The sequence below is a fragment of the Budorcas taxicolor genome, chromosome 18, assembly GCF_023091745.1.
Source record: "Budorcas taxicolor isolate Tak-1 chromosome 18, Takin1.1, whole genome shotgun sequence".
NCBI classification, from domain to species: domain Eukaryota; kingdom Metazoa; phylum Chordata; class Mammalia; order Artiodactyla; family Bovidae; genus Budorcas; species Budorcas taxicolor.
In genome coordinates, this window is record NC_068927.1 from 62474270 (window position 1) to 62498119 (window position 23850).

Below are 23850 nucleotides of genomic sequence, written 5' to 3' on the forward strand. Positions count from 1 at the left end.
ATTTATTAGTGTAAAGCAGGAAAGAAATGTAAAAAAAAACATTAAAACTGGGTCATAACATGTGGATAGAAAAAGCAACGCTAAGGAAAACCTATTAAAAAAAAAAACAAAAAGAAATAGGATGGCAGGATTTAAGAGATTAGCACTGAAACATATATATTAGCATATGTAAAAGAGCCCGTGAAAGTTTGATGTACCAGTGAGTGCTCTCCAACAATCTGGACGGATATGGTGGGGAGAGATGTGGGTTCAGGTGGGAGGGCACATATGTACGCCTATGGCCTATTCATGTTGATGTACACCAAAACCATCACAATCTTGTAAAAAAAGAAAAAAAAAAATTAGGCTGAACAGATAATCAAAACTTTCCCACACCTAACATGTGTGTAGTTTTTCTACAGTTTGAATTTTCTGAGGATCAAAAACTTGATATATTGTACTGCTTTCTCTACATGTGTTAAGTTTTCCCTGCAGAACGGATTCTCAGATGATCTGCAGTGTCATTTCTTGTGACTGAAGGGTTTGCCACATAAATAACATTTATGTGGTTTCTCTTATGTATGGACTGCCTAATGGGCAGTTAATCCTGAACATGCACTAAAAATTCTGACACATTCATTTCACTTGTATGTGTTTTTGTTGTGGTTGTTGTTGTTGTATGTTTTTAATACACTATGAATTCTCTGATGAATTATAAGGCCTGGACACTTGACTAAAGCCTTTGTCACACTCACGACCTTTACACTAATATGTTTCTCACAACTGTCACATATCTCATGTTTCTCTCTATTATGAATTCTCTGATGGTTTCTAAGTTCATCATTTCAAGTAACGCACCGGGCATGTACATCAAATTTATATGGTTTCTCTCCTGTCTGAACTGCATGATGATGAGTTATGGATGACTCTGCCTAAATGGTTTGTCAGAATTTTTATATTTGTAAGGTTCTCTCCAGTATGAATTCTCTGATGAACTGCAAGGTTTGCATTCACACTGAAAGCCCTGCCACATAACCTCATTTATATCGTTTCTCTCCAGTATGAACTCTCTGATGAACAGCAAGGCTTGACCTTACACTGAAAGCCTTGGCACATATACCATAATTACATGGTTACTCTCTAGTATGAACTCTCCGATGAACAGCAAGGTTTCCAGTATGACTAAATGCCTTGCCACATACATCACGTTTGTATGGTTTCTCTCCAGTATGAACTCTCCGATGAACTGCAAGGTTTGCAGTTTGACTAAAGGCTCTGCCACATATATCGCATTTATATGGTTTCTCTCCCGAATGGAATCTCTGATGAACTGCAACCTTTGCAGCTTCATTAAAGGCCATGCCACATATACCACATTTATATGGTTTCACTCCAGTATGAATTCTCCGATGAACACTGAGGTTTGCAGTATGACTAAACGCCCTGTCACATACATTGCATTTGTATGGCTTCTCTCCTGTATGAGTTCTCTGATGAACTTCAAGTTGTACATTTTGAGTAAAGCGTCGGCCACATACATCACATTATATGGTTTCTCTCCAGTATGAAGTCTCTGATGAACCCTGAGGCTTGCAGTATGACTAAGCGCCCTGTAACATACATTGCATTTGTATGGCTTCTCTCCCGTATGAGTTCTCTGATGAACTTCAAGTTGTGCATTCTGAGTAAAGCATCGGCCACACACATCACATTTATATGGTTTCTCTCCAGTATGAAATCTCTGATGAACAGTGAGGTTTGCAGTATGACCAAACGCCTTGCCACATACATTGCATTTGTATGGCTTCTCTCCAGTATGAATTCTCTGATGAAGCTGAAGTCTTGTAGTGTGATTAAAGGCTTTGCCACATACATCACATTTGTATGGTTTCTCTCCAGTATGAATTCTCTGATGAATTGCAAGGCCTGTAGCTTGAGTAAAGGCCTTGCCACACACATCACATTTATGTGGTTTCTCTCCAGTATGAACTCTCCAATGAACAGCAAGGTTTGAGCTTACTCTGAAAGCCTTGCCACATATATCACATTTATATGGTTTCTCTCCAGTATGAAGTCTCTGAAGAACAGTACGGTTGGCCGTATGACTAAACGCCTTGTCACATACATTGCATTTGTATGGCTTCTCTCCAGTATGAATTCTCTGATGAAGTTCAAGTCTTGTAGTGTGATTAAAGGCCTTGCCACATACATCACATTTATATCGTTTCTCTCTCATATGATATCTCCAATGAATTACAAATTTTGCAGCTTGCTTAAAGGCCTTGCCACACACATCACATTTATGTGGTTTCTCTCCAGAATGAATTCTCCAATGAATTGCAAGTTTTCTAGTTTGATTAAAAGCCTTGCCACACACGGCACATTTATATGGTTTTCCTCCTGTATGGATTCGTTGATGTCTAGTGAGTTCTGAGTCCTGAAAAAAGGTTATGCCACACTCATTACATCTGTAAGGTCTTTCATTTTGTATTTCATGGTCTGGTAACAGTTCTAAAGGATGCATAACAGCATTCTCATCTTTATGGGAAAAGCCTTTGCAGACATTACGAGTTCTCTGAGATGATAAACCTGAGGTGCTGACATTTGTCACAACTTGACTACATTCAAAAATTATCCCTTCAGATTGCATCATCTGCAATTCATCCTGAAAGCTTGATCCGTGCCTTTCAAAAGTTCCATTTTCTGCATCACTTCTACTATGATGATCTCTTCCATCAATGAGGTTTTTGTTATGGGATGTAGACAATCCTTTGTCATTTCTTTCATCATCTGTCCCCAGACAATCAAAGTCATCTATATTTTCCTGGATCTTCCTGAGGTGAAAATCTTTGCTTTCAAGGCTTTCAGCTCTTCCAAACATCACTCTTTGAAAAATCTCTCCTTTACTACTGTCTGCTTTTGCCTGCAATTTCTTGATCATATCTATATGAGACATATCTACAAGACATAAAGAACCACAGATATTCTATTAGCTTCAATTCATAAATAAATTATTTCTTGTCAAACACATGACTTTTATACCAAAAGTCATATCCATCCTAACAGAAATACGAATCTTCGCAAAGATGATCTTCAAACTATAGAACACTAAAGGAATAGAACTCTTTAAAACAGAATGATCATATGTAATTCAAATTAATTTTAGGGTAGTGTAGTTTCAAACACAATCAGAAAACATTCATTTTATGCAAACTCATGTGAGTTCTCAAAGAAAACATATTTTCCCACCATGACCTCAAAACTCATCCTACTTTGCACTAAACACACTGCTGTCTCATAATTGAGGAGAAACTAATGCTATATTGTACACACTTTATGCATATTTATACATATTTAAATGGTAAAGAACATACAGGACTAGAGAGGTGACTCAGTGGTAAACAAGCTGCCAGCCAATGCAGAAGACACGGCACAGGGGGATACAATCCCTGGGTCGGAAAGATCCCCTGGAACAGGAAATCCCAATCAAGTGCACTATTCTTGCCTTAATAAAAATTCCATGGATAGGAAAGCTTGGTAGCCTACAGTCCATGAGATCACAAAGAGTCAGACAGGACTGAGCAACTGAGCAAACCAAGCATCAAACAGGCAATACGTTGGAATGATAAACAATGCAAAAGAAGCATTCTAATGAATAATGTAAAAACTAAATGGGAGTTAGTAACTGTTCAAAAAATTATGCCTTGAGAAAATAAAAAATTCTGTAAACTCTCTCTCTCTCTCTCTCTCTCTCTCTCTCTCTCTATGTCAATATCTATATATATATAGTTGGTTTTTTTTTGCTGGACCATGTGGCTTCTGAGAACTTGGTTCCCTGACCATGGATTAAATCCAGGCTAGCTGCAGTGAAACTACTGAATCCTATCCACTAGACTCTGAGGGAATTCCTAAAGTAATCTAAAAAATAAAAAAAATAAGCACTTTTCCAAAAAGTGTTCATGCAACTGTAACATGACAAGTTCATGCACTGTAACTACAAGGTAGCCCCTGCTCACTGCAAGTCGACAAAATCCCATGAAGCAACAAAGACAAAAACAAATGAATTTTATTTTTTCTTGCTGTTTTTTTTTTTTTTTAGTGCCACCTTACAGCACTAATTACCACAGGAGGGGGACAAGGAGAAGTAGATACCTTTGAAATACCTCATCACGTGCTACCCAAAGTCAAGCAACAAAATTGACAGGAGTCAAATGACAGATTGTTGCAGAACATATAAAGACCTTGCCTTTTGGGATCTCTTTTCTTGGAGTCCACTTTCCATGAAACCTCTTTTTTTTTTTTAATCACTTTGTTCATTTAGAAACAGCCATCTATCTGTAAGTCAGAAGTACTTTCCATTTTCCTTAATAAAATGTAATTTTCAGGTAGCAGTTGGATGGACTGCAGGTTGGACATCTACAATCAGCTACCCTTCTCTTTGCATGCCCTGAGATAAGAGATAGTTCCTCTCTGGTTGAGGAATTTACAGTCAACAAAAACAGGGTAAACAGCCAGTTTGTCTCTTAATTCAAGGGAATAATCATAGCAAGGACAAAGAAAGGAAAACACCCTGTCTGATACAGGAGACAATACACAAGTGCAGAAAGGCGCCTTGGAGTTAAAAGTCAGAGGTCAGTCCAAGCCATAATGAGTATTGCTCCTCTGAGAAGCCTTTACTTCAAGATCTGTGTACCCAAGAGGAGGGTCCTGAGACAAATTAACCAGGGGGGACAAAGCAAGGTGACTGGCCCACATTTCTCATACCTTTCTTACTAAAAACACACGTCTTACTTTCCTTAAGCAACCATGAGCTATCAGATATATTAGCATTTTGTAGACTGGTGAACATAAATACCAGTGATAATGTCTAAGAATATCTGCTTTCTTATAGAGAACGTTTCACGGTGGCACCAAACGTATTCATTAACAGTCTAAAATCTCTTTAGTTTGTCTGTAAGAGGAAATGAGTTTTCAGTAATCTGTGTTTCAGAATCTTATTTCATTTGGAAATGACCTAGATATTCAATGAACTTTCATTACTTAGTTTAGCACAACCCTAGGAGTGCAGGTTGGAGAAGGCAATGGCACCCCACTCCAGTACTCTTGCCTGGAAAATCCCATGGACAGAGGAGTCTGGTAGGCTGCAGTCCATGAGGTGGCTAGGAGTCGGACACAACTGAGCGACTTCACTTTGACTTTTTACTTTCAGGCATTGGAGAAGGAAATGGCACCCACTCCAGTATTCTTGCCTGGAGAATCCCAGGGATGGGGGAGCCTGGTGGGCTGCCATCTGTGGGGTCGCACAGATTCGGACACGACTGAAGTGACTTAGCAGCAGCAGCAGGAGTTCAGGTTATTCAAACCTGGAGAGGCTATTTTAGACAGACATTTCTAAACTATAATCATTCTTAACAGAGTTTATCTAAAAGCTCCAATTCCATTTGCGTTCTTTCCTTAAAACTTTCTTCACTCAAGTTACTTTAACTGTTGACAAACTTGCTTAACATTAAACCTAGGTACAATAAAAGTATTGGACAATGTCAAAGACTCAAGACATGTCTTAATCAGATTAGCAAACAAACGTTACTACTAGATATTTGATATTGAATATTTCCCAATTCACGTGAACCTGAAATTCATTTAGGTTAATTTCTCTTGTAATTATTTGATTTGAAAGTACTTTTTTTTTTTTACAAACAATTGAATTAGAGCTCATTTACAAATTAACCTCAGCAATATTATCCAAACACAAAGACACACATTGAGACAAACATAAATGCAGATCGACAGACATGAGAACTCTCATACTCTTCAGCCTGAGATTTAAAATGTCTCTTTCACCTTTTTCTTCCCACCACCCCCCACCACCACCCCCCCCCCCCCGCCCCCCGCTCCGTGGTTTAACATTCTAATTAGCCCAAGACTGAAATCCCTGAAACAATGGGTTATGTACTTCAAGGACAAGGCAGAGGTTGCATGCTATGCAGGGTCGCTTCAGTCCTGTCCAACCCCCTGCAACCCCGTGGACTCTAGCCCACCAAGCTCCTCTGTCCATGATGGGACTCTCCAGGCAAGAATACTGGAGTGGGTTCCATTCACTCCTCCAGGGGATCTTCCCTACCCAAGGATCAAATCCACGTCTGCTGTGTCTCCCCCAGGGGCTGGCAGGTTCTTTACCACTAGAGTCATTTGGGAAGCTCTGGCAAAGATTAACTTTTAGCTTTTTTTGGGCACGCTTTTTTTAACAAACTTGCTCTGTTTAATTCCACATGTAAAAACAACCGGTTTTGCACTTTCAAAGGAAGAAAAAAACATCTTAACCAGTTTTCTCCAGAGTCTAAACAACATCATGGCCATCCTGTATCAAACAACTTATCTTTCCTTTCTATAGTCACAGCTTTATGGCTACAATACGGATTGAACAGTGCTCAAATTGACTGTGATAACAGGGACAGAAGGACTGATAAAAATCTTGGAACGTCTCTCCAGGATGATGGGGGTCTTTGATCAGAAGAATCTAAAGGTGTTAACAAACTTGCTAGAGTCGGGGAACCTGGGCTCGCCCTGCCCCTCAGAGACAGGGGCAGTTAGAAGGGGACCAGCTGATGGAGAGGGAGACAGAGGTGTTGGGAGGGGTGTAAGGCCACAACAGGACAAAGAATGGAGAGAGAATGGGCAGTATGGGGACACTATTGGAGCTGTGGGTTGGGTAAAGAGTCGACTTAAAAACTGAAGACTTGATCAGCCAAATATAATGTGACATTGTAATATGGATAATCATCCTCATAAATCACACAGTTCTTTTTGCAGTTTTAAGTTATCTTTAATTACCTCATGGTAGGCATAGAGAATTGGAGAAGGCAATGGCAACCCACTACATTGTTCTTGCCTGGAGAATCCCAGGGACGGGGGAGCCTGGTGGGCTGCTGTTTATGGGTTCACACAGAGTCGGACACGACTGAAGTGACTTAGCAGCAGCAGGCAGAAAGAAGGATCCAGGAGCCAACTTGGATGGTGCTAAGCCTGGGGTTTGTTGGCAAGGGCCCCTGCAAAGGCTGAACAATCTCAAGATTTGTCCTCTATCTTATCTATGGTGCTGCAAGACTTGTACTCTCAGGAGACAGTCAGGACGTTCAGACTCAGGGCAGTTTCCATGCAGGTTAGAAGCAAGGTCAGAGGAATGCACTGCTTTGTCTTGAAGCCGAAACACGACTATTTCTTTAATTTCCCTAACACCCTGGTGGCTCCATGGTAAGAATCTGCTTAGTAATGCAGGAGACATGGGTTTGATTCTTATTCTGGAAAGATCTCAGAGGTCACGGAGACTAAGTTGATGAGCCACAGATACTGAGCTTGTGTGGTAAAACTACTCAAGCCCGTGTGCCTAGGGCCTGTGCTTCACAACAAAAGAAGCCACCACAATGAGTAACCATGCTCCGCGCAACTGGAGAGTAGCCCTCACACATCTCAAATAGACAAAAGTCCACACACCAAAAAGACCCAGTACAGGTCAAAAAAATATATATATCTTGCTTTCATCTCTGTGGGTGCTACAGCACCACTCGAGGGTGCTGTACATTTCACATGTCAAAGAACAGAGCAGTAAGTAAAAGAAAAGAAAAATATCCTGTGAGAGTTCACAAACATTAAACATCTGTTTTCTCACAGAACTCTCCCACTTGGAGAGTTTCCCAAACCCCATGAACGGTGTGGCTTCCTCTCTGTCCTTGTGACAGTTGCCCTGTGATCACACTGTGGATACTTTCCCACTCATCTGCATGTTTGCTATTAGCACCTCATTCCCACAATCCAAGGGTCTTCTTCCTTGTGTCACAAGAATGGAGATAACGTTCAGATCAGAAACAGAACTTCCTACTTGGAAGTAATGCCATATACTGTGGCTTCTTCCAGAATCCAACCTCTCTCTCTTTTTCTAATAAATGTACCTGTTATTTTTAATACATTGGTGTATTCATTTCTTTTCGCTTGGGTGAGTGTTCGTTGCTGCTTGGTCTTTTGTCCAAGTTCAGCAAGTAGGGGCTACGCTCCAGTTGCAGTGCTCGTGCTCCTCACTTGCTGCGGCTTCTCCTGGGTGCACGGGCTTCAGTACTTGTCCCATGTGGGCTCAGCAGTTGTAGCTTCCAGGCTCTAGAGTGCTAGCTCATAGTTGAGGCACACAGGTATAGCTGCTCTGTGACATGTAGGATCTTCCCAGACCAAGGATCGAACCCTTGTCTCCTGCATTGCCAAGTTGTAAAATGCAACTCTTTTGTCAGCCAAGGAGTGAGGACATTATGAAACGACAGAAAAATACTTCTCAAATGAATTTTCTCAATGTCTCCTTCTGAATGCACAGGCAACAGGAAGCTTTACATGTGTGAGTCACAAAGGTTTTGAGCTTAGTCAAGAAAAACAGGGGATCTCAAAAGGTAAAGAGGGAACATGCAGAGGTACCCCAGGGCGGATCCTACTTCAGAGGGAAGTAATCCTCACCCACAGACAGCAGGTTCCTGAGGGTCTCCTCCATCACATCCTGGTACAAGGTCCTCTGGGCAGGGTCCAGGCATTCCCACTCCTCAGGACTGAGATCTATGAACACATCCTTGAAGCTCAACTGTGCCTGAAATGAAAACACATTTCACCAATGGGCCCTGAGGAAGATTCTTAGTTTCACACTAAATGAGAAGAGGTGAGAGGGGTAAAGCTCAACTCAGATGAAGTAATACTCTGATAGATACTTTAAAAGCTGCTTGAAGCAAACTGTTGGCCTGCAATCTAATTTATAATTTCCTCTTTTTCCTAAGATTATGATATCCTGCAATCAACATGAATTTGTCATGTATGTGGACAATACATGAAAAATACAGAAATTAAAACCAATCCTGGGCAGTCTATGCAGAAGTGTTAACATTCAACACACTGAGTGGCATTCACTATCTAGATGAGTTACAGCAAGACTAGTGTCTTCAGACATGACAAAGTCCACAGTGACTTTATTTATTTTTTAATTAGTTAATTAATTTTACTTTGGCTTCCCTGGTGGATCAGATGGTAAAGCGTCTGTCTTCAATGAAGGACGGGTTTGATCCCTGAGTTGGGAAAGTCCACTGGAGAAGGAAATGGCAGCCCACTCCAGTATTCTTGCCTGGAAAATCCCACGGACGGCGGAGCATGCTAGGCTACCGTCCGTGGGGTCGCAAAGAGTCGGACACGACTGAGTGGCCTTCACTATCTAGATGACTTACAGGAAGACTGGTGTCCTCAGAGATGACAAAGTCCAGTAACTTTATTTTTTAATTAATTAATTTTACTTTACAATATTGCATTGGTTTTGCGATACATTGACTTTAATCCGCCATGAGCGTACATGTGTTACCCATCCTGAACCCCCCCCCCCGCATCCCGTCCCTCTGGGTCATCCCAGTACACCACCCCCGAGCACCCTGTATCATGCATCAAACCTGGACTGGTGATCTGTCTCACATATGATATTTTACATTTCAATGCCATTCTCCCATATCATCCTGCCCTCACCCTCTCCCACAGAGTCCAGAAGACTGTTCAATACATCTGTGTCTCTTTTGCTGTCTCACACAGAGGGTTAGCGTTATCTTCTTTCTAAATTCCATATATAAATGTTGGTATACTGTTTCGGTGTTTTTCTTTCTGGCTTCCTTCACTCTGTATAATGGGCTCCAGTTTGATCCACCTCATTAGAACTGATTCAAATGTATTCTTTTAATGGATGAGTGATAATCCATTGTGTAAATGTACCACAGCTTTCTCATCCATTCATCTGCCGATGGACATCTAGGTTGCTTCAATATCCTGGCTACTATAAATAGTGCTGCGATGAACATGAAAACACACTGACTTTTAAAGAACACACATTGTGATGATGATGACAATTCCTACACGCTAAGCATTATCTTAAAGACTTTACACAGATGAACTTGTCATCAATAGAACAACATGTTAGAGAAAGATCTGTGTCCACCTTCACTTCAGTTCAGTTCAGTCGTGTCTGACTCTTTGCGACCCCACGATTCGCAGCACGCCAGGCCTCCCTGTCCATCACCAACTCCCAGAGTTCACTCAGACTCACGTCCATCGAGTCAGTGATGCCATCCAGCTATCTCATCCTGTCGTACCCTTCTCCTCCTGCCCCCAATCCCCCGCGGCATCAGATCTTTTCCAATAAGTGAACTCTCCAGCTTTAGCATCATTCCTTCCAAACAAATCCCATGGCTGATCTCTTTCAGAAAGGACTGGTTGGATCTCCCTGCTGTCCAAGGGACTCTCAAGAGTCATCTCCAACACCACAGTTCAAATGCATCAATTCTTCAGCGCTCAGCTTTCTTCACAGTTCAACTCTCACATCCATACATGACCACTGGAAAAACCATAGCCTTGACTAGACGGACCTTTGTTGGCAAAGTAATGTCTCTGCTTTTCAACATGCTATCTAGGTTGGTCATAACTTTTCTTCCAAGGGGTAAGCGTCTTTTAATTTCATGGCTGCAGTCACCCTGGAGAGTAAATTCTGTCACTCTAACAAATCGCTCAGATCCCACCGTTAAGAAATGAGCCAACAGCACCTGAGCTCAGGTGGTTGGGAGTGACAACTGAACCTAAAGAATCAACCAGTTAACTACCAGAGAAGCAGAGAGTTTCCTGAAAATACCTAAAACAAGTTCAAGGAAGCTGAAACACAATAGAACAGCATAAATGGTCACGATACAGGGTCACACCCTCTCCCATCGCAACCCTCACAATGTCAATAATCTTACTACAATTTACATCATTCATGTGATGATGCAGAAAAAACTTAACACCATGAAATACACTTAAGATACAACTGAAACTGCTACAAAGATTACACCATTATTTATGAGAGGATGTTTTTGTAATAAAACCACGGAGTTACATATCCATGCATTCATGCATGCATGTGTAAACATATAATTGGCTGAAACAAGAAGAGTTGTCTTTATTTTTTTCTTTCATTCTATCAAAATTCATTCAGCGTCAGCTTTGTGCCTCAAACTTGAAATATAGCAGTGAATATGATGGAGCTTACAGTCTAGCAGCCAATTTCATCATCTAGCAGCCAGCCAGCCGATTTCATCCACAATTTTAACGTTACTACTGAAATAAGTCCTCTGAAACAGGCCTGGTGCTAAGACAAGATTAAACAGAAAGTCTAAGCTACACTGAGAAATCAGACAAGGTCTCTGTGAGGAAGAAACACTTAGGATTGGCAAGGTCTTGCAAGCACAGAGAACAGCCTGAGTGTCAGCTCTGAGGCAGGAAGATATTCACTAAACAGAAAGTCAGCCAGTGTGACTGGAACATGGGGAATGTACTTGGGGTGATGCCAGGCAGAGGCTAATTTATGCAAGATCTATGGATTTTGGAATTTATTCCAAACGCTACTGAAGTCACTGAAGAACCCGCAGGAGGAAAGCTAGACACTTAGATTTGTTTTTCAGAGCTCAATCTGCTGTGTGTGGAAGTGGTTGTTTTCCTGCTTACTCATGCGAGACTCTTTGCAACCCCGCTGATGGCAGCCCACCAGCTCCTCTATCCATGGAATTCTCCAGGCAAGAATACTGGAGTGGATTCCCATTCTCTTCTTTCATTTTACTTCTTCATTCAGTAACTTTTTCAACATTCTATTTCTTTTTCAAAGCTTATTTATTTTTCTTATGTTGGGTGGTCATTGCTGTGAGTCGGCTTTCTGGAGTTACAGCTGCAGTGCACGGGCTTCAGATTGCAGTGGCTTCTCTTGTTTTGGAGCACAGGCTCTAGAGAGTGCAGGCTTCCGTAGTTATGCGTTCCGGGCTCTAGGGTACAGGTTCAGTCGTTGTGGCCCATGGGCTTAGTTGCTCTGAGGCATCTTCCCGGACGTGGGATGGAACCCACGCACCCTACATTGGCAGGCGTACTGTTAGCCACTGCACCACCAGGGAATTCGGCAACATTATCTTATTTTAGTTCAAAAACAATAAAAAGTAATACACGCAGAAAATAACATACAGAAGATTTCTTCCAATCTTTATAAAATATCTGTATTTTAAAATATGTGGCCCTCCCTACAGTATGTGGTAAAGAATCCACTGGACAATGCAAGGGATGTGGGTTTTTGCCTGGTCTTAGATCCCACATGCTGAGAGGTAACTAAGACGATGAGTCTCAATTCCTGAGCCAGAGCTGTAGAGCCCAGGAGGTCAAACTACTGAAGCCGGCGCGCTCTAGAGCCTGGGCTGCAAGACAAGAGAAGCGACTGCAATGAGAAGTGTGTGCAGTGCAACCAGAGAGTGGCCACCACTCGCCAGAACTAGGGAAAAGACACTGACGCAATGAAGATACAGTACAGGAAATAAATAAATTTCTAAAATAATAATGTGATTTTTATCATTAATTTTAGGTATGTACTGATTAACAAACTCCAAACTTTATTATTTTATTCCACTAAGAAAATACTGAATCAAGATTAGTGAAGTTGGAGGATTCCCTCATGGTCCAGTTTTTAAGATTCCTCCCTTTCACTGCAGGGTTTCAGGTTCGATCCCTACTCAGCGAACTAACACCTTGGAAGCCACATCATGTGTTGAAAAAAGAAAGATAAAAAAATTAGTAGCAAAAAAAAAAAAAAAAATTAGCAGCCCTGATTTCACAGTTTAAATTAGATGGTTGTAACGAAACACTCCCTAGCCCTGACATCTATTTCTGAACGTTCCATTCCATTCCCAAACACTTAAGTGTTCAAGGAGGTGCTCATTTGGTTTTAAATGTACTATAAAAAGTCAGCACTGATTTCCCCTCAGTGGCCTCTCTGGCAGATTTTACCATGTACTGTACCTGTTAATACGTGAGGTCCACCTACAGCTTCTTTACCCTGATTGACAGACAGCAGACAGCACATCCACATGGGCCTGAAGCAACCCCTGCTGCCCAACAGCATGAGACCCCGTCTCCAACCCATGGGTGAGAAGCCCTGCCCAGGACGGTGCCCAGGGGAGCCTCCTCACAAGGGCCAGGTCACCGGGTCATGGGGAGACAGGATCTAAGTGGAGATGCCAGGCCCTGAGGGAAGGCCCCGGGTGAGTGTGCATGTACTGGAGTCAGACAGGATACTTCAGAGTCAGACACGATTAGCGAGTCCAGAGAAGGGCGTTTCAGGAAGGCAGTGTGAGAATCCACTGAGAATATGACCTTACCGGAGAAAGAGCCATGCCTGACTCCTGTTCTTTCCTCTTCTGGGCTCCTTCATCCATGAGTCTTCACAGTTCTACCATGAAAGGGGAAAACATGCTGTTTAATGCTTAGAGTCAACACATCCCCTTCCTGAGCTCAAACCATACACACAGGGAAGCCCTCACCATGAGGAGCAGACAGTGCTTTGTGGCCACTGTCTGAGTAGGGACTCAGGACGGTCAACTCCCGCAGAGAGACCAACACGGGACTTTCCCACACTTTCCCTCGGATCACACTCCCCTCCTGGTGAGGCCTCATGCACACAGCAGCAGGGGGCACCTCCGCTCACCCCACAAACCCCTTCAGGTCACACAGCACGCCCTGGTCCAGCCCCACTCACAGCAGAGTGCCCTCCCCTCCCCCAAGGCCTGATCTCAGTCTCAGAAGTGGAGGCTAAGAGCCCTGGTGCTCAATGCAGGATCCAGATGGGAATCATCGGTGGCCTGTGCACATTCCTGGGGCGAGGCCTCACATGAGAACCTGAGGAGCGTGTCTGTGGGGGAGGGGTACAAGACACGCCCAGGCAAAATGCCTCATGATCTCATGTGAAGCCTGGGTTGAGCACTAGTGAAGGATGAAGCCCAGGCCACCTTCCAGCTTTACTGAGACTAACAAGGGTTCTGTGTACATATATCATACATCATGTGATCATGTGACATGTGTACACTGTGGAATATTTATCACAATCCACAAACCAACACATCCATCACCTCCAAATGCCCATGTTCTGTGTGTGGTGAAAACACTGACAACGTACTCTCCTGACAAATTCCCAGCATGCAGTAACAGAATAGGATAACAACAGTAAGCGTGCTGCACACACATCCCCAGGACACACTCATTTTACAACTCAGAGTCTGTACCTTTCAACCAGCATCTCCCCAACCTCCCCACCTCCCAACCCCAGATTACCACCATCCCACTGGCAGGTACTAGTGAGTTTCACATTTTTACATTCTACAGATAAGCGAGCACAGAGAATATCAGTCTTACCCTGTCTGTCCTAATTCAGTTAGCATAACATTCTCTACATTCACCCAGTCTGTCCCAAGTGACCTAAATCTCCATCTACACGGGAAAGGATAAGAAACCCTTCCTCAGCGATCAATGCATAGAAATAGAGGAAAACAACAGAATGGCAAAGCAAGACCTCTCTTCAAGAAAATTAGAAATACCAAGGGCACATTTTATGCAAAGATGGGCACAATAAAGGACAGAACGGTATGGACCTAACAGAAGCAGAAGATATTAAGAAGACGTGGCAAGAATACACAGGAGAACTCTACAAAAAAGATCTTCATGACCCAGATAACCAAGATGGTGTGATCACTTACCCAGAGCAAGACATCCTGGAATGCAACATCAAGTCAGGCTAAGGAGCATCACTATGAACAAAGCTAGTAGAGGTGATGGAATTCCACGTGAGCTATTTCAAATCCTAAAAGATGATGCGGTGGAAGTGCTGCAATCAATTCGACAGCAAACCTGCAAAACTCAGCAGTGGCCACAGGACTGGGAAAGGTCAGTTTTCATTCCAATCTCAAAGGAAGGCAATGCCAAAGAATGTTCAAACTGCCACACAATTGCACTCAGCTCACATGCTAGCAAAGTAATGCTAAAAGTTCCCCAAGCCAGGCTTCAACAGTATGTGAATTGTGAACTTCCAGATGCTCAAGCTGGATTTAGAAAAGGCAGAGGAACCAGAGATCAAACTGCCAACATCGACTGCATCATCGAAAAACCAAGAGAGTTCCACAAAAACATCTACTTGTGCTTTATTCAAAGCCTTTGACTGTGTGGATCACAACAAACTGTCGGAAAATCTTAAAGAGATGGGAATATCAGACCACCTGACCTGCCTCCTGAGAAATCTGTCTGCAGGTCAAGAAGCAACAGTTAGAACTGGACATGGAATAACAGACTGGTTCCAAATTGGGAAAGGAGTTCATCAAGGCTGTATACTATTACCCTGCTTACTTAACGTACATGCAGAGCCCATCATGCGAAATGCTGGGGTGGATGAAGCACAAGCTGGAATCAAGATTGCCAGGAGAAATATCAATAACCTAAGATATGCAGATGACACCACCCTTATGGCAGAAAGTGAAGAAGAACTAAAGAGCATCTTGATGAAAGTGAGAGAGTTAAAAAAGTTGGCTTAAAACTCAACATTCAGAAAACTAAGATCATGGCATCCGGTCCCATCACTTCATGGCAAATAGCTGGGGAAACAGTGGAAAAAGTGTCAGACTTTATTTTGGGGGGCTCCACGATCACTGCATATGATGACTGCACCAATGAAATTAAAAGACACTTGCTCCTTGGAAGAAAAGCTATGTGTATGACCAACCTAAACAGCATATTAAAAACCAGAGACATTACTTTACTAATAAAGGTCCATCTACTCAAAGCTATGGTTTTTCCAGTAGTCATCTAGGGATGTGAGGGTTGGAATATAAACAAAGCTGAATGCCGAAGAACTGATGGTTTTGCACTCTGGTGCTGGAGAAGACTCTTGAGAGTCCCTTGGACAGCAAGGAAATCCAACCAGTCAATCCTAAAGGAAATCAATCCTGACTACTCATTGGAATTATTGATGCTGAAGCTGAAACTCCAATACTTTGGCCATCTGATGCAAAGAACCGAGTCACTGAAAAAACCCTGATGCTGGGAAAGACTGAAGGTGGGAGAAGGGGATGACAGAGGATGAGATGGTTTGATGGCATCACTGATGCAATGGACATGAATTTGAGTATGTTCTGGGAGATGGTGATGGACAGGGAAGCCTGGCGTGCTGCAGTCCATGAGCTGGCCAAGAGGCAGACATGCCTGAGCAACTAAACTGAATTGAATATGCCGTTACAAATATGTATGTATATGTGCCTGGGTTACCAATGAGGACTTCCCTGGGAGCTCAGAAGGTAAAGAATCTGCCAGCAAGGCATAAGAGACAGATTTGATCCCTTGGTTGGAAGGATTCCCTGGAGAAGGGAATGGTAACCCACTCCAGTATTCTTGCCTAGAGAATTCCATGGACAGAGGAGCCTGGCAGGGTACAGTCCCTGGGGTCGCAAAGAGTGTGACATGACTGAGTGACTAACACTTACACTTACATGTTTTCAACCTGGATCCTGGGGCTCTGTAATCAATAGAAATAGTTATGAGACCAGAGGGAAATTTCAAGAAAGGCTTTATTGGGACTCTTGCTGCAGTAAGGAGAGACAGAAAAAAAAGTGTGTGCCCCTGCGCCTCCCCAAAAGGGGGGTGAGCTGATCCCTTTGGTTATGGCTGGAAGGAAACTGAGATGATCTGCCCCGCCTCAGGCCCCTCCCCCCGGAGGTGCTGTGAGCAGGGATCACGGGAAGTGACCTGCTTTTGCTTCTGGAGCCTCAGAAATCAAGCTTAGTTTGTGGTCTTTTTACTTATTGTTCAGAATTGCTGTCTGCTCATGAATGTCGATATAGTTTCTTTGTTCAATTACACTTTCTTTGAGGTCTGTTGCCCGAGAAGAGGTTCGTCCAGGTGAAGAACTGCAGTGAAAGGTCCCAGGACCCAGCCTGTCTCATACACACATCACGGTTTCATCATCCACTCAGCTGAGAACAGACATTCAGGTTGTTTCTACAACACATGGCTGTTGTGAATCATACAGTATGGGTTACGGGAGTGCAGGTTACTCCTTCAAAATACTGATTTTTGCACAGGACTTCCCTGGTGGCCCAGTGGTGAAGAACCTGCCTAGCTCTGTGGGGGATGTGGGTTCAATCGCTGGTGGGGGAACTAAGATCCCACAGGCGGTGGAGCAACTAAGCCGAGCACCACACTAGAAAGTCGGTGCACCAAAACCAAAGATCCTGCAGGACGCAGGCAAAGCCAAATACATAAACAGTTTTTAAAATTTTCCTTTTCTTAGCTATATGATTAGAAGTGAGATTGCATGATTCTACGCATGTTCTAATTTTAATCTTTCGGTAACTCCATACTGTTTTCCATGTACCATTTACATTGCCTTCAGCCATTTACAACCATTAATTGTACTGTGCATGGACATGGCAGATGCCCGATTTCTGTAAAGACAATGAGAGAACAGTAGAGGAATCTACTGCGCTGGCAGCAACAAGTAGCAGCTGCGTCATCTCCAGAATAAGCCTCTGTACTACAGGTTGCTGTGGAGCTGATAATCCTCAGATTCTAAGAACAAGCCTTCACTGCATCATGCAAAAGTCTTCTGCCATCAAAGCTGAGGCCCAACCATTACCCTCTGAGGCTGAAAGAAACTTCCAAACCTGCATCTGGGCCAACACACTCCCCAGAGACCTACTAATAATCCACCCATCCTGCTATGCAATCCCCAGAAGGTTTCAAGCCTTAACAACTCCTGTTTTAATGATGGAATAATACACATGAAGACACCCAAACACCAACCAGACTCAAGACATCGTATCAGTCACAGTGACCCCAGCAGCCCCAAACTGTCATCACCAAAATCTAATAATACAAGACAGATGTGTAGGCTGATGCACACCCCCCAGTGCCACTTCAACATCTTCCAAGGAATACGCCAACTTCTCTCTTTTTTACCTTCCATCTCAAATCTTCTTCATTAGTAACTCAAACTAACAGAAAAACTATAGGTAATCCACAAAGTGATCTCCCGAATTTTAACGACAGTTTTTCTATGGGTCTGATTCTTGCACTCCCTAAAGACACCAGAAAGTCCACTGTGTGGAGGGGGTGCTATGGGGCACTCCTGGATCCCGTCCCCCTTCTCTGGGACCACTGTGCCCATCCTCCTGCACCCAGACCTCCCTGTGGACTAAGCTTAGGCCTTGATTCTAACATGCAGCAGGGTAACAGGCCTCTTCCCAATTCTCCTTCCTTCCTTCCTTCCTTCCCTCCTTCCTTCCCTCCTTCCCTCCTTCCTTCCCTCCTTCCTTCCTTCCTTCCCTCCCTCCCTCCCTCCTTCCTTCCTTCCTTCCTTCCTTGGTGTGATCATGTGTTTCACAAAGAAACTCAGTCATGCAAACCTCAGTCACAGCATCTGTGTCCAACGGAAACTGAGCTAAGACACTATGGCACACCCACCATTCCACGCAGCCCACAACTGCCCGTGAGCCCACATCCAGGTCCTCAAGGTAGAACTGAGCCCACCTTTGTCCACAGTTCCACACACCCTGAAATCCCAGAAGTATGAATGTCTCTCTCTCTCTCACACACACACACACACATACACACACCGCCACCCCAATTCATTGGGTTCATCTAGAGGCCTACTCTTCCTCCCATAGTCCTCCTGGAGACTCTGACAAGCTCCCCTTCACTTTCCCCCACTTTTCTACTTCTTCATGCATGGTTGAACAAGAGGGCTAAACAGCAGAGACCAAGGGCATGAGCATCGCAACAGAGTTGCACACAAGCTGCAAATTCAAGGACACTCGGCACTCAGTACAGAGACCAAGGAGCTGGCCTCCTGGGAAAACCTGCCAGCAACTTGGGACATCAGAAAATTTTACAGGACCTTGAGATTTGGTTGGATTGAGCTCAGTGGAGAATTAACAAAGGTAGAAAGACCCCAGTCTCACTGACCCCTGTTCTCCCCAGTGAGAGCTAACTGGAAGATGTCCCTGATTTTTAAGGAGTGGGGGACTCCTTCATATCCCCTTGGATTCCAAACCTTCTGGCTACTCTAACCACAGCAAACCCAGCATCCCCTGCTCTGAGCAGATGAACTGGCTGCTGTCCAAGATGGTAACTGTTCCCTGGGTGGACAGAGCTTAGAAGACCTGGGGGCTGCAGTGAGCAGTGACACAGCAGACTAAAACATGGGGACACCTCAAGACACTAGATCTATCGGGCTCATTAGGACGCCCCACATCTTTTTCCTTTTCAGTGATTAAGTGTCCACATGGGGTAAGGATCAATTAGAGTTGAAATGTCCAGAACAGATACAGGAGCCATCATCACCTACCTTGCCCCCTCTGTCTCCCCTGAGAATTCTTCAGCCCAACCCACATTCCCAGTCCTCACCTCTAGAATGAGATGCTGTGAGCATCCAGTGAGGAAGAAGAACACGGTACATCCTTCACTGAAGGGAAAAGAGGAAAGACTCCAACAGTCAAAGGACAAGGGCATTTCTGATGAAGGTGATCAATATATAGCAGCAAACCTGGTTAATATGGGAAGGAGATGGGGAGACCTCGCTGGCCTAGACCTGAAAGTATAGAAAGAGCAAGGGCCACAGTGATTTAATGACCAAAGGCAGGCATAGAAACTAAGATCCGAGACGGAGAAGGTTTTGGTGTCTATGAACAAGGACTAAGTGAATGTGACCAGGACAGACTGACCAAGAGAACGGGGTCAGCTCCCAGGATGAGGCTGGAGACACTGGCAGCGACCTGAGGGTGACAAAGGGCTGTGGAGACACATGAGGAGTCAGGATGCTGCCCTGAGGACATGAGGAAGCCAGTGGAGGTGGGAGGCCTCCCTGTAGATTGATCCTTATTCACAGAAGACATCTGCTGATAATCTATCTCACTCTAAGCATATGTTCCCACCTCCATCCTACTGTTGTCCTTTTTCATTTTGCAAAACTGGGACCCATTTCAAATTCTAGTAACAACTGTGCTCTCCTTCCAAGAATTGCCACACACAGTCACACACCCAATGTGGCCAATCATTTCAGAGGTCACTGTTGCTCAGATGCTGGACCCGAGGGAAACATCATCAGATCACCTCATTGCTCACTAGTTACCCGATCACATAACAGAGAGGAAAATGGAATATAGACTAACTGCTTAAATTAGGTCGTCACTCTTAATATATAAGATCACTGGCATTCTTCCTAAGTACTCATCAAAACAGTCTACATCTATTTACTAGTTACCAAACAAAATGCTTTGAAAATATAACATCAAGAAGAAACAGCAAATAGGCCTCAAATAAACATGAAACAAACCTAAAGTGAATCAGCTTGTTAAAAATTTTTCCACTGAAGAATTACGGTGCCAAGTGAAAAAAAAAATTGACAATATAGCATACTTAGAAAACAATGACATGAATTAACTACAGGAGGGCAACAAATCTTATTTCAGAAGCGAATAATTCTTTACAAGAAAGTCAGTATTGAATGACCTAATCTATACCAAGCTACGAAAAGAATTAAATGTAAAGAAAGCAGAAAACAAAAAGGGAAATGATAACAAAGATAACGTTCCTAGAAAAGGCACCACGTAGTAAGAGAGTCAGTCAGTTCTGCACATGGATGTTATCTTTTAATACAAATAATTATAAAATGCACAAGCCTTACAGACAGAAGTTTTGCAATTCTCATCTCTATAATGTAAAGAAACAAGTTTTAAATTTATTAGATCCTAAAGCCAAAAATCAATGTGGTGGTTTTGTCACTAAGTCGTGTCAGACTCTTGCGATCCCATGGACTGTAGCCAGCCAGACTCTTCTGTCCATGGGATTCTCCAGGCAACAATACTGGAGTGGGTTGCCATTTCCTTCTCCAGAGGATCTTCCCCACCCTGAAATTAATTCGGGTCTCTTGCATTGCAGGCAGATTCTTTATGGACTGAGCTATGAGGTAAGGCAAAAATCAATGCATCACGACTTCATAATCCTTATCCAACCAATTCAGCACTCTCCTGGATCCAGTCCCCTCCCCCACCTGCACACTGCTTGTTTCCACTTCATTTAGTTCATCTGCTTCCCTACTTCTTTCTCCGTCTCCCTTTCTCTTCCCCTCTGCTCTCCAGCTGTCCTCCTCTCTACTTCTTCCCTGACTCCCATCCGGCCTCTCGCTGCCATCTGTTCCCTGTAAAATGCTTCTAATCCAACCTCGTTGATGATCCTAAATCTCCCATGAATTCCTGCCTTTCATCCTCCATCTCCGCCCTCCCTTCCTCCCAACTCTCTGGCACCCCCAAGTGGCTATGCTTCCTTTCACCTTGCTTGCTTTCTCAGCTCCTGCAATCACTGGACGTGAGTGAAAGTCCCTCAGTCCTGTCTGACTCCTTGCGACCCCGTAGCTGTAGTCCATGGAATTCTCCAGGTCAGAATACTGGAGTAGGTAGCTGTTCCCTTCTCCAGGGGATCTTCCCAACCGAGGGATCGAACCCAGGTCTTCCTCATTGCCAGCGGATTCTTTACTAGCTGAGCCACGAGGGAAGCCCGATCACTAGGAGTCCCCTTTCTCTCCCAGCAGGATATTGCTCCGTAAGTCAAGGTTCCAACTCTTGTATCCCCTTTGCGGGGTCTCTGTGAACCGCCTCTCCACTGTCGCCCTCTTTGGGACCCCTGATTTACAGCCCCTCTACTTGAAGGGTATAGAAGGGGTCGGCAGAGGATCAGATGGTTAGACAGCATCCCTGGACTCAATGAAATTTCAGGAAACTCTGAGATACAGGGGTCCCAAAGACTCGGACTGAACACCACCTTCCTATTTTGCTCGCCTTTAACTCTCCGGAGAGTCTGCTTTTCTCTAAACTTCTGTCCTTGCCTAACCCGCAACCTTCAAGACTTCCTCTCTTTCATGTTGCCATCTCTTCGCAAGTTCCTCACCAATTCTGCTGTCATGGATTCTTCCTCAGGCTTTTTTCAGTTTTCTATTTCTCGCGAAGTCGATGTCTCTGCTTCTCATGACACCACCCCCCCACCCCCCCACGCCCCCACCCCCACGCCCCCCACCTTCGTAACCCCCCACTCCCCCCTCCTCCTGCAAGGGCCAAATTCCAGTTGGTGGAATTTCGGATCGAAGAACCACGGGGGTCAAGTTCCTGGCCCAGGTCACCCACCACGACACAGGGTCAGGGGAAAGGTCATTATGAAGACAGGCCGAGGAGATATGGGCGCTGGGAGGGAGTGGGTCTAAGGATCGGGGTGCGCTCCGCAGAATCCCAGGACCTGGGCGAGGACGTGGCCTCCACAGGCGGAGACTGAGGACCAGGGAGCGAAAATGCCCACCTCGTGGAAGAGAATTTTATGCGATGCAGGAAGTGCAGAGGGGACAGTAAATGGTTTTAAGACAGAAGTGATGTGAAGTGAAGTCGCTCAGTCGTGCCCGACTCTTTGCGGACCCTATGGACTATAGCCTACCAGGCTCGTCCCTCCATGAGATTCTCCAGGCAAGAGTACTGGAGTGGGTTGCCATTTCCTTCTCCAGGGATCTTCCCGACTCAGGGATCGAATCTGGGTCTCCAACATTCCAGGCAGATGCTTTAACCTCTAAGCCACCAAGGAAGCCGGAAGGAGGTGCGAAAAGCAGCGTTTCCGAGTTCCAAAAGCAGGAATCGGCTGCAGTGCGGGAGCCCCTTCACCGCTCACCGAGACGTCTGAATTTGCTGGGGTTGGTAGGGCGGGCGCGGGGATTTAGAGTCAGCAGAGACCCTCCGATCCGGGGTACCGAAGGAAGCCGAATGAGAGCGGCACCTGTGTCTAAGAAAGAGAGAAACTCACGCCGTGCTTCTGAGACAGCTGCACCGCCGGCTCTCCGCTTCCGGATGTGGGAAGCTGCTCGTGAAACGGCGGGGGCGGCCTGGGGAAGCGGCCTAAAGGGAGACAAGCTGTCACGGTGCGGGTCACGGAAGGAAGCCGGTCTGCCCTGCACCTTGGGAAAGTGAGAGGGGCGGGGGCTCGGGGCGCGGGGGGCAGGGCGGAACAATTTAACAGTGTAATCTCGGAGGAAGCTGACTGCAGGAAATTAAAAGACCTCTGCTTCCTGGAAGGGAAGTTAAAAAGCAACAGCATCACATTGACAACAAAGGTCCCTATACTCAAAATAATGCAATGTTAGTTGCTCAGTCGTGACCGGCTCTTTGCGACCCCATGGAGTCGGACTCCTCTGTCCGCCAGGCTCCCCTGTCCCGGGAATTCTCCAGGCAAGAATCCTGGAAGTGAACTCGCTCAGTCATGTCCGACTCGTTGCGACCCCACGGACTGTAGCCTACCGGGCTCCTCCGTCCATGGGGAATTACAGGCAAGAACACTAGAGTGGGTTGCCATTTCCTTCTCCACCGGAACTTCGCGACCCAGGGATGGAACCCCGGTCTCCCGCATTGTAGGCAGACGCTTTAGCGTCTGAGCCACAAGGGAAGCAAGAATACTGGAGTGGGTGGCTATTTCCTTCTCCAGGGGATCTTCCTCACCCACGGATCAAACCATGTCTCCTGCAATGCAGGCACATTCTTTACTATCTGAGCCACCAGGGAAGCCCAGATATAACGTTAAGTGCGATGGAAATAGTTGAGATGAGTGGCAAATTCAAGTTGTGTTTTTGGAATATCATGGAATAGCACTGTATGTGTTACCTCAGGATTTTCCTTCGAAAGGAAATCAGAACCTGGACCTCTCACAACGACTGAATTTATTTGGGCTGGAGGAAGGGATCGGGGAATAGCGAGGTGCGAAGTGACTGGAGGTCACGGATAGGGAGGAGAGGGGACCCCACAGGCGCAGCTTAACAACAACAACAAAAACAAACAAACAAAAAAAGTACCTCCCGTTTGCAATGGTCGGCCGCACCTACCAAGTCTCCGCTTCGGGAACTGGCTGTAGAATCGCTTGGGACGAAGCAGAGACTGGAGACTCCTCAGCCATTGGTATCAGGAG

The 23850-nt window shown here is 44.7% G+C and overlaps 1 protein-coding gene across 1 annotated transcript; it reads right to left on the bottom strand.

The window, feature by feature from the left end:
• Positions 1-1366: 1366 nt before the first annotated feature.
• On the bottom strand, positions 1367-23838 carry LOC128064060 (zinc finger protein 665-like). The gene is made up of 4 exons (XM_052656872.1): positions 23768-23838; positions 22699-22960; positions 8473-8599; positions 1367-2937 (listed from the first exon to the last, which is right to left on the bottom strand). The coding sequence occupies exons 1-4, from the start codon at positions 23836-23838 to the stop codon at positions 1367-1369; spliced, it is 2031 nt and encodes a 676-aa protein (XP_052512832.1).
• Positions 23839-23850: the final 12 nt, after the last annotated feature.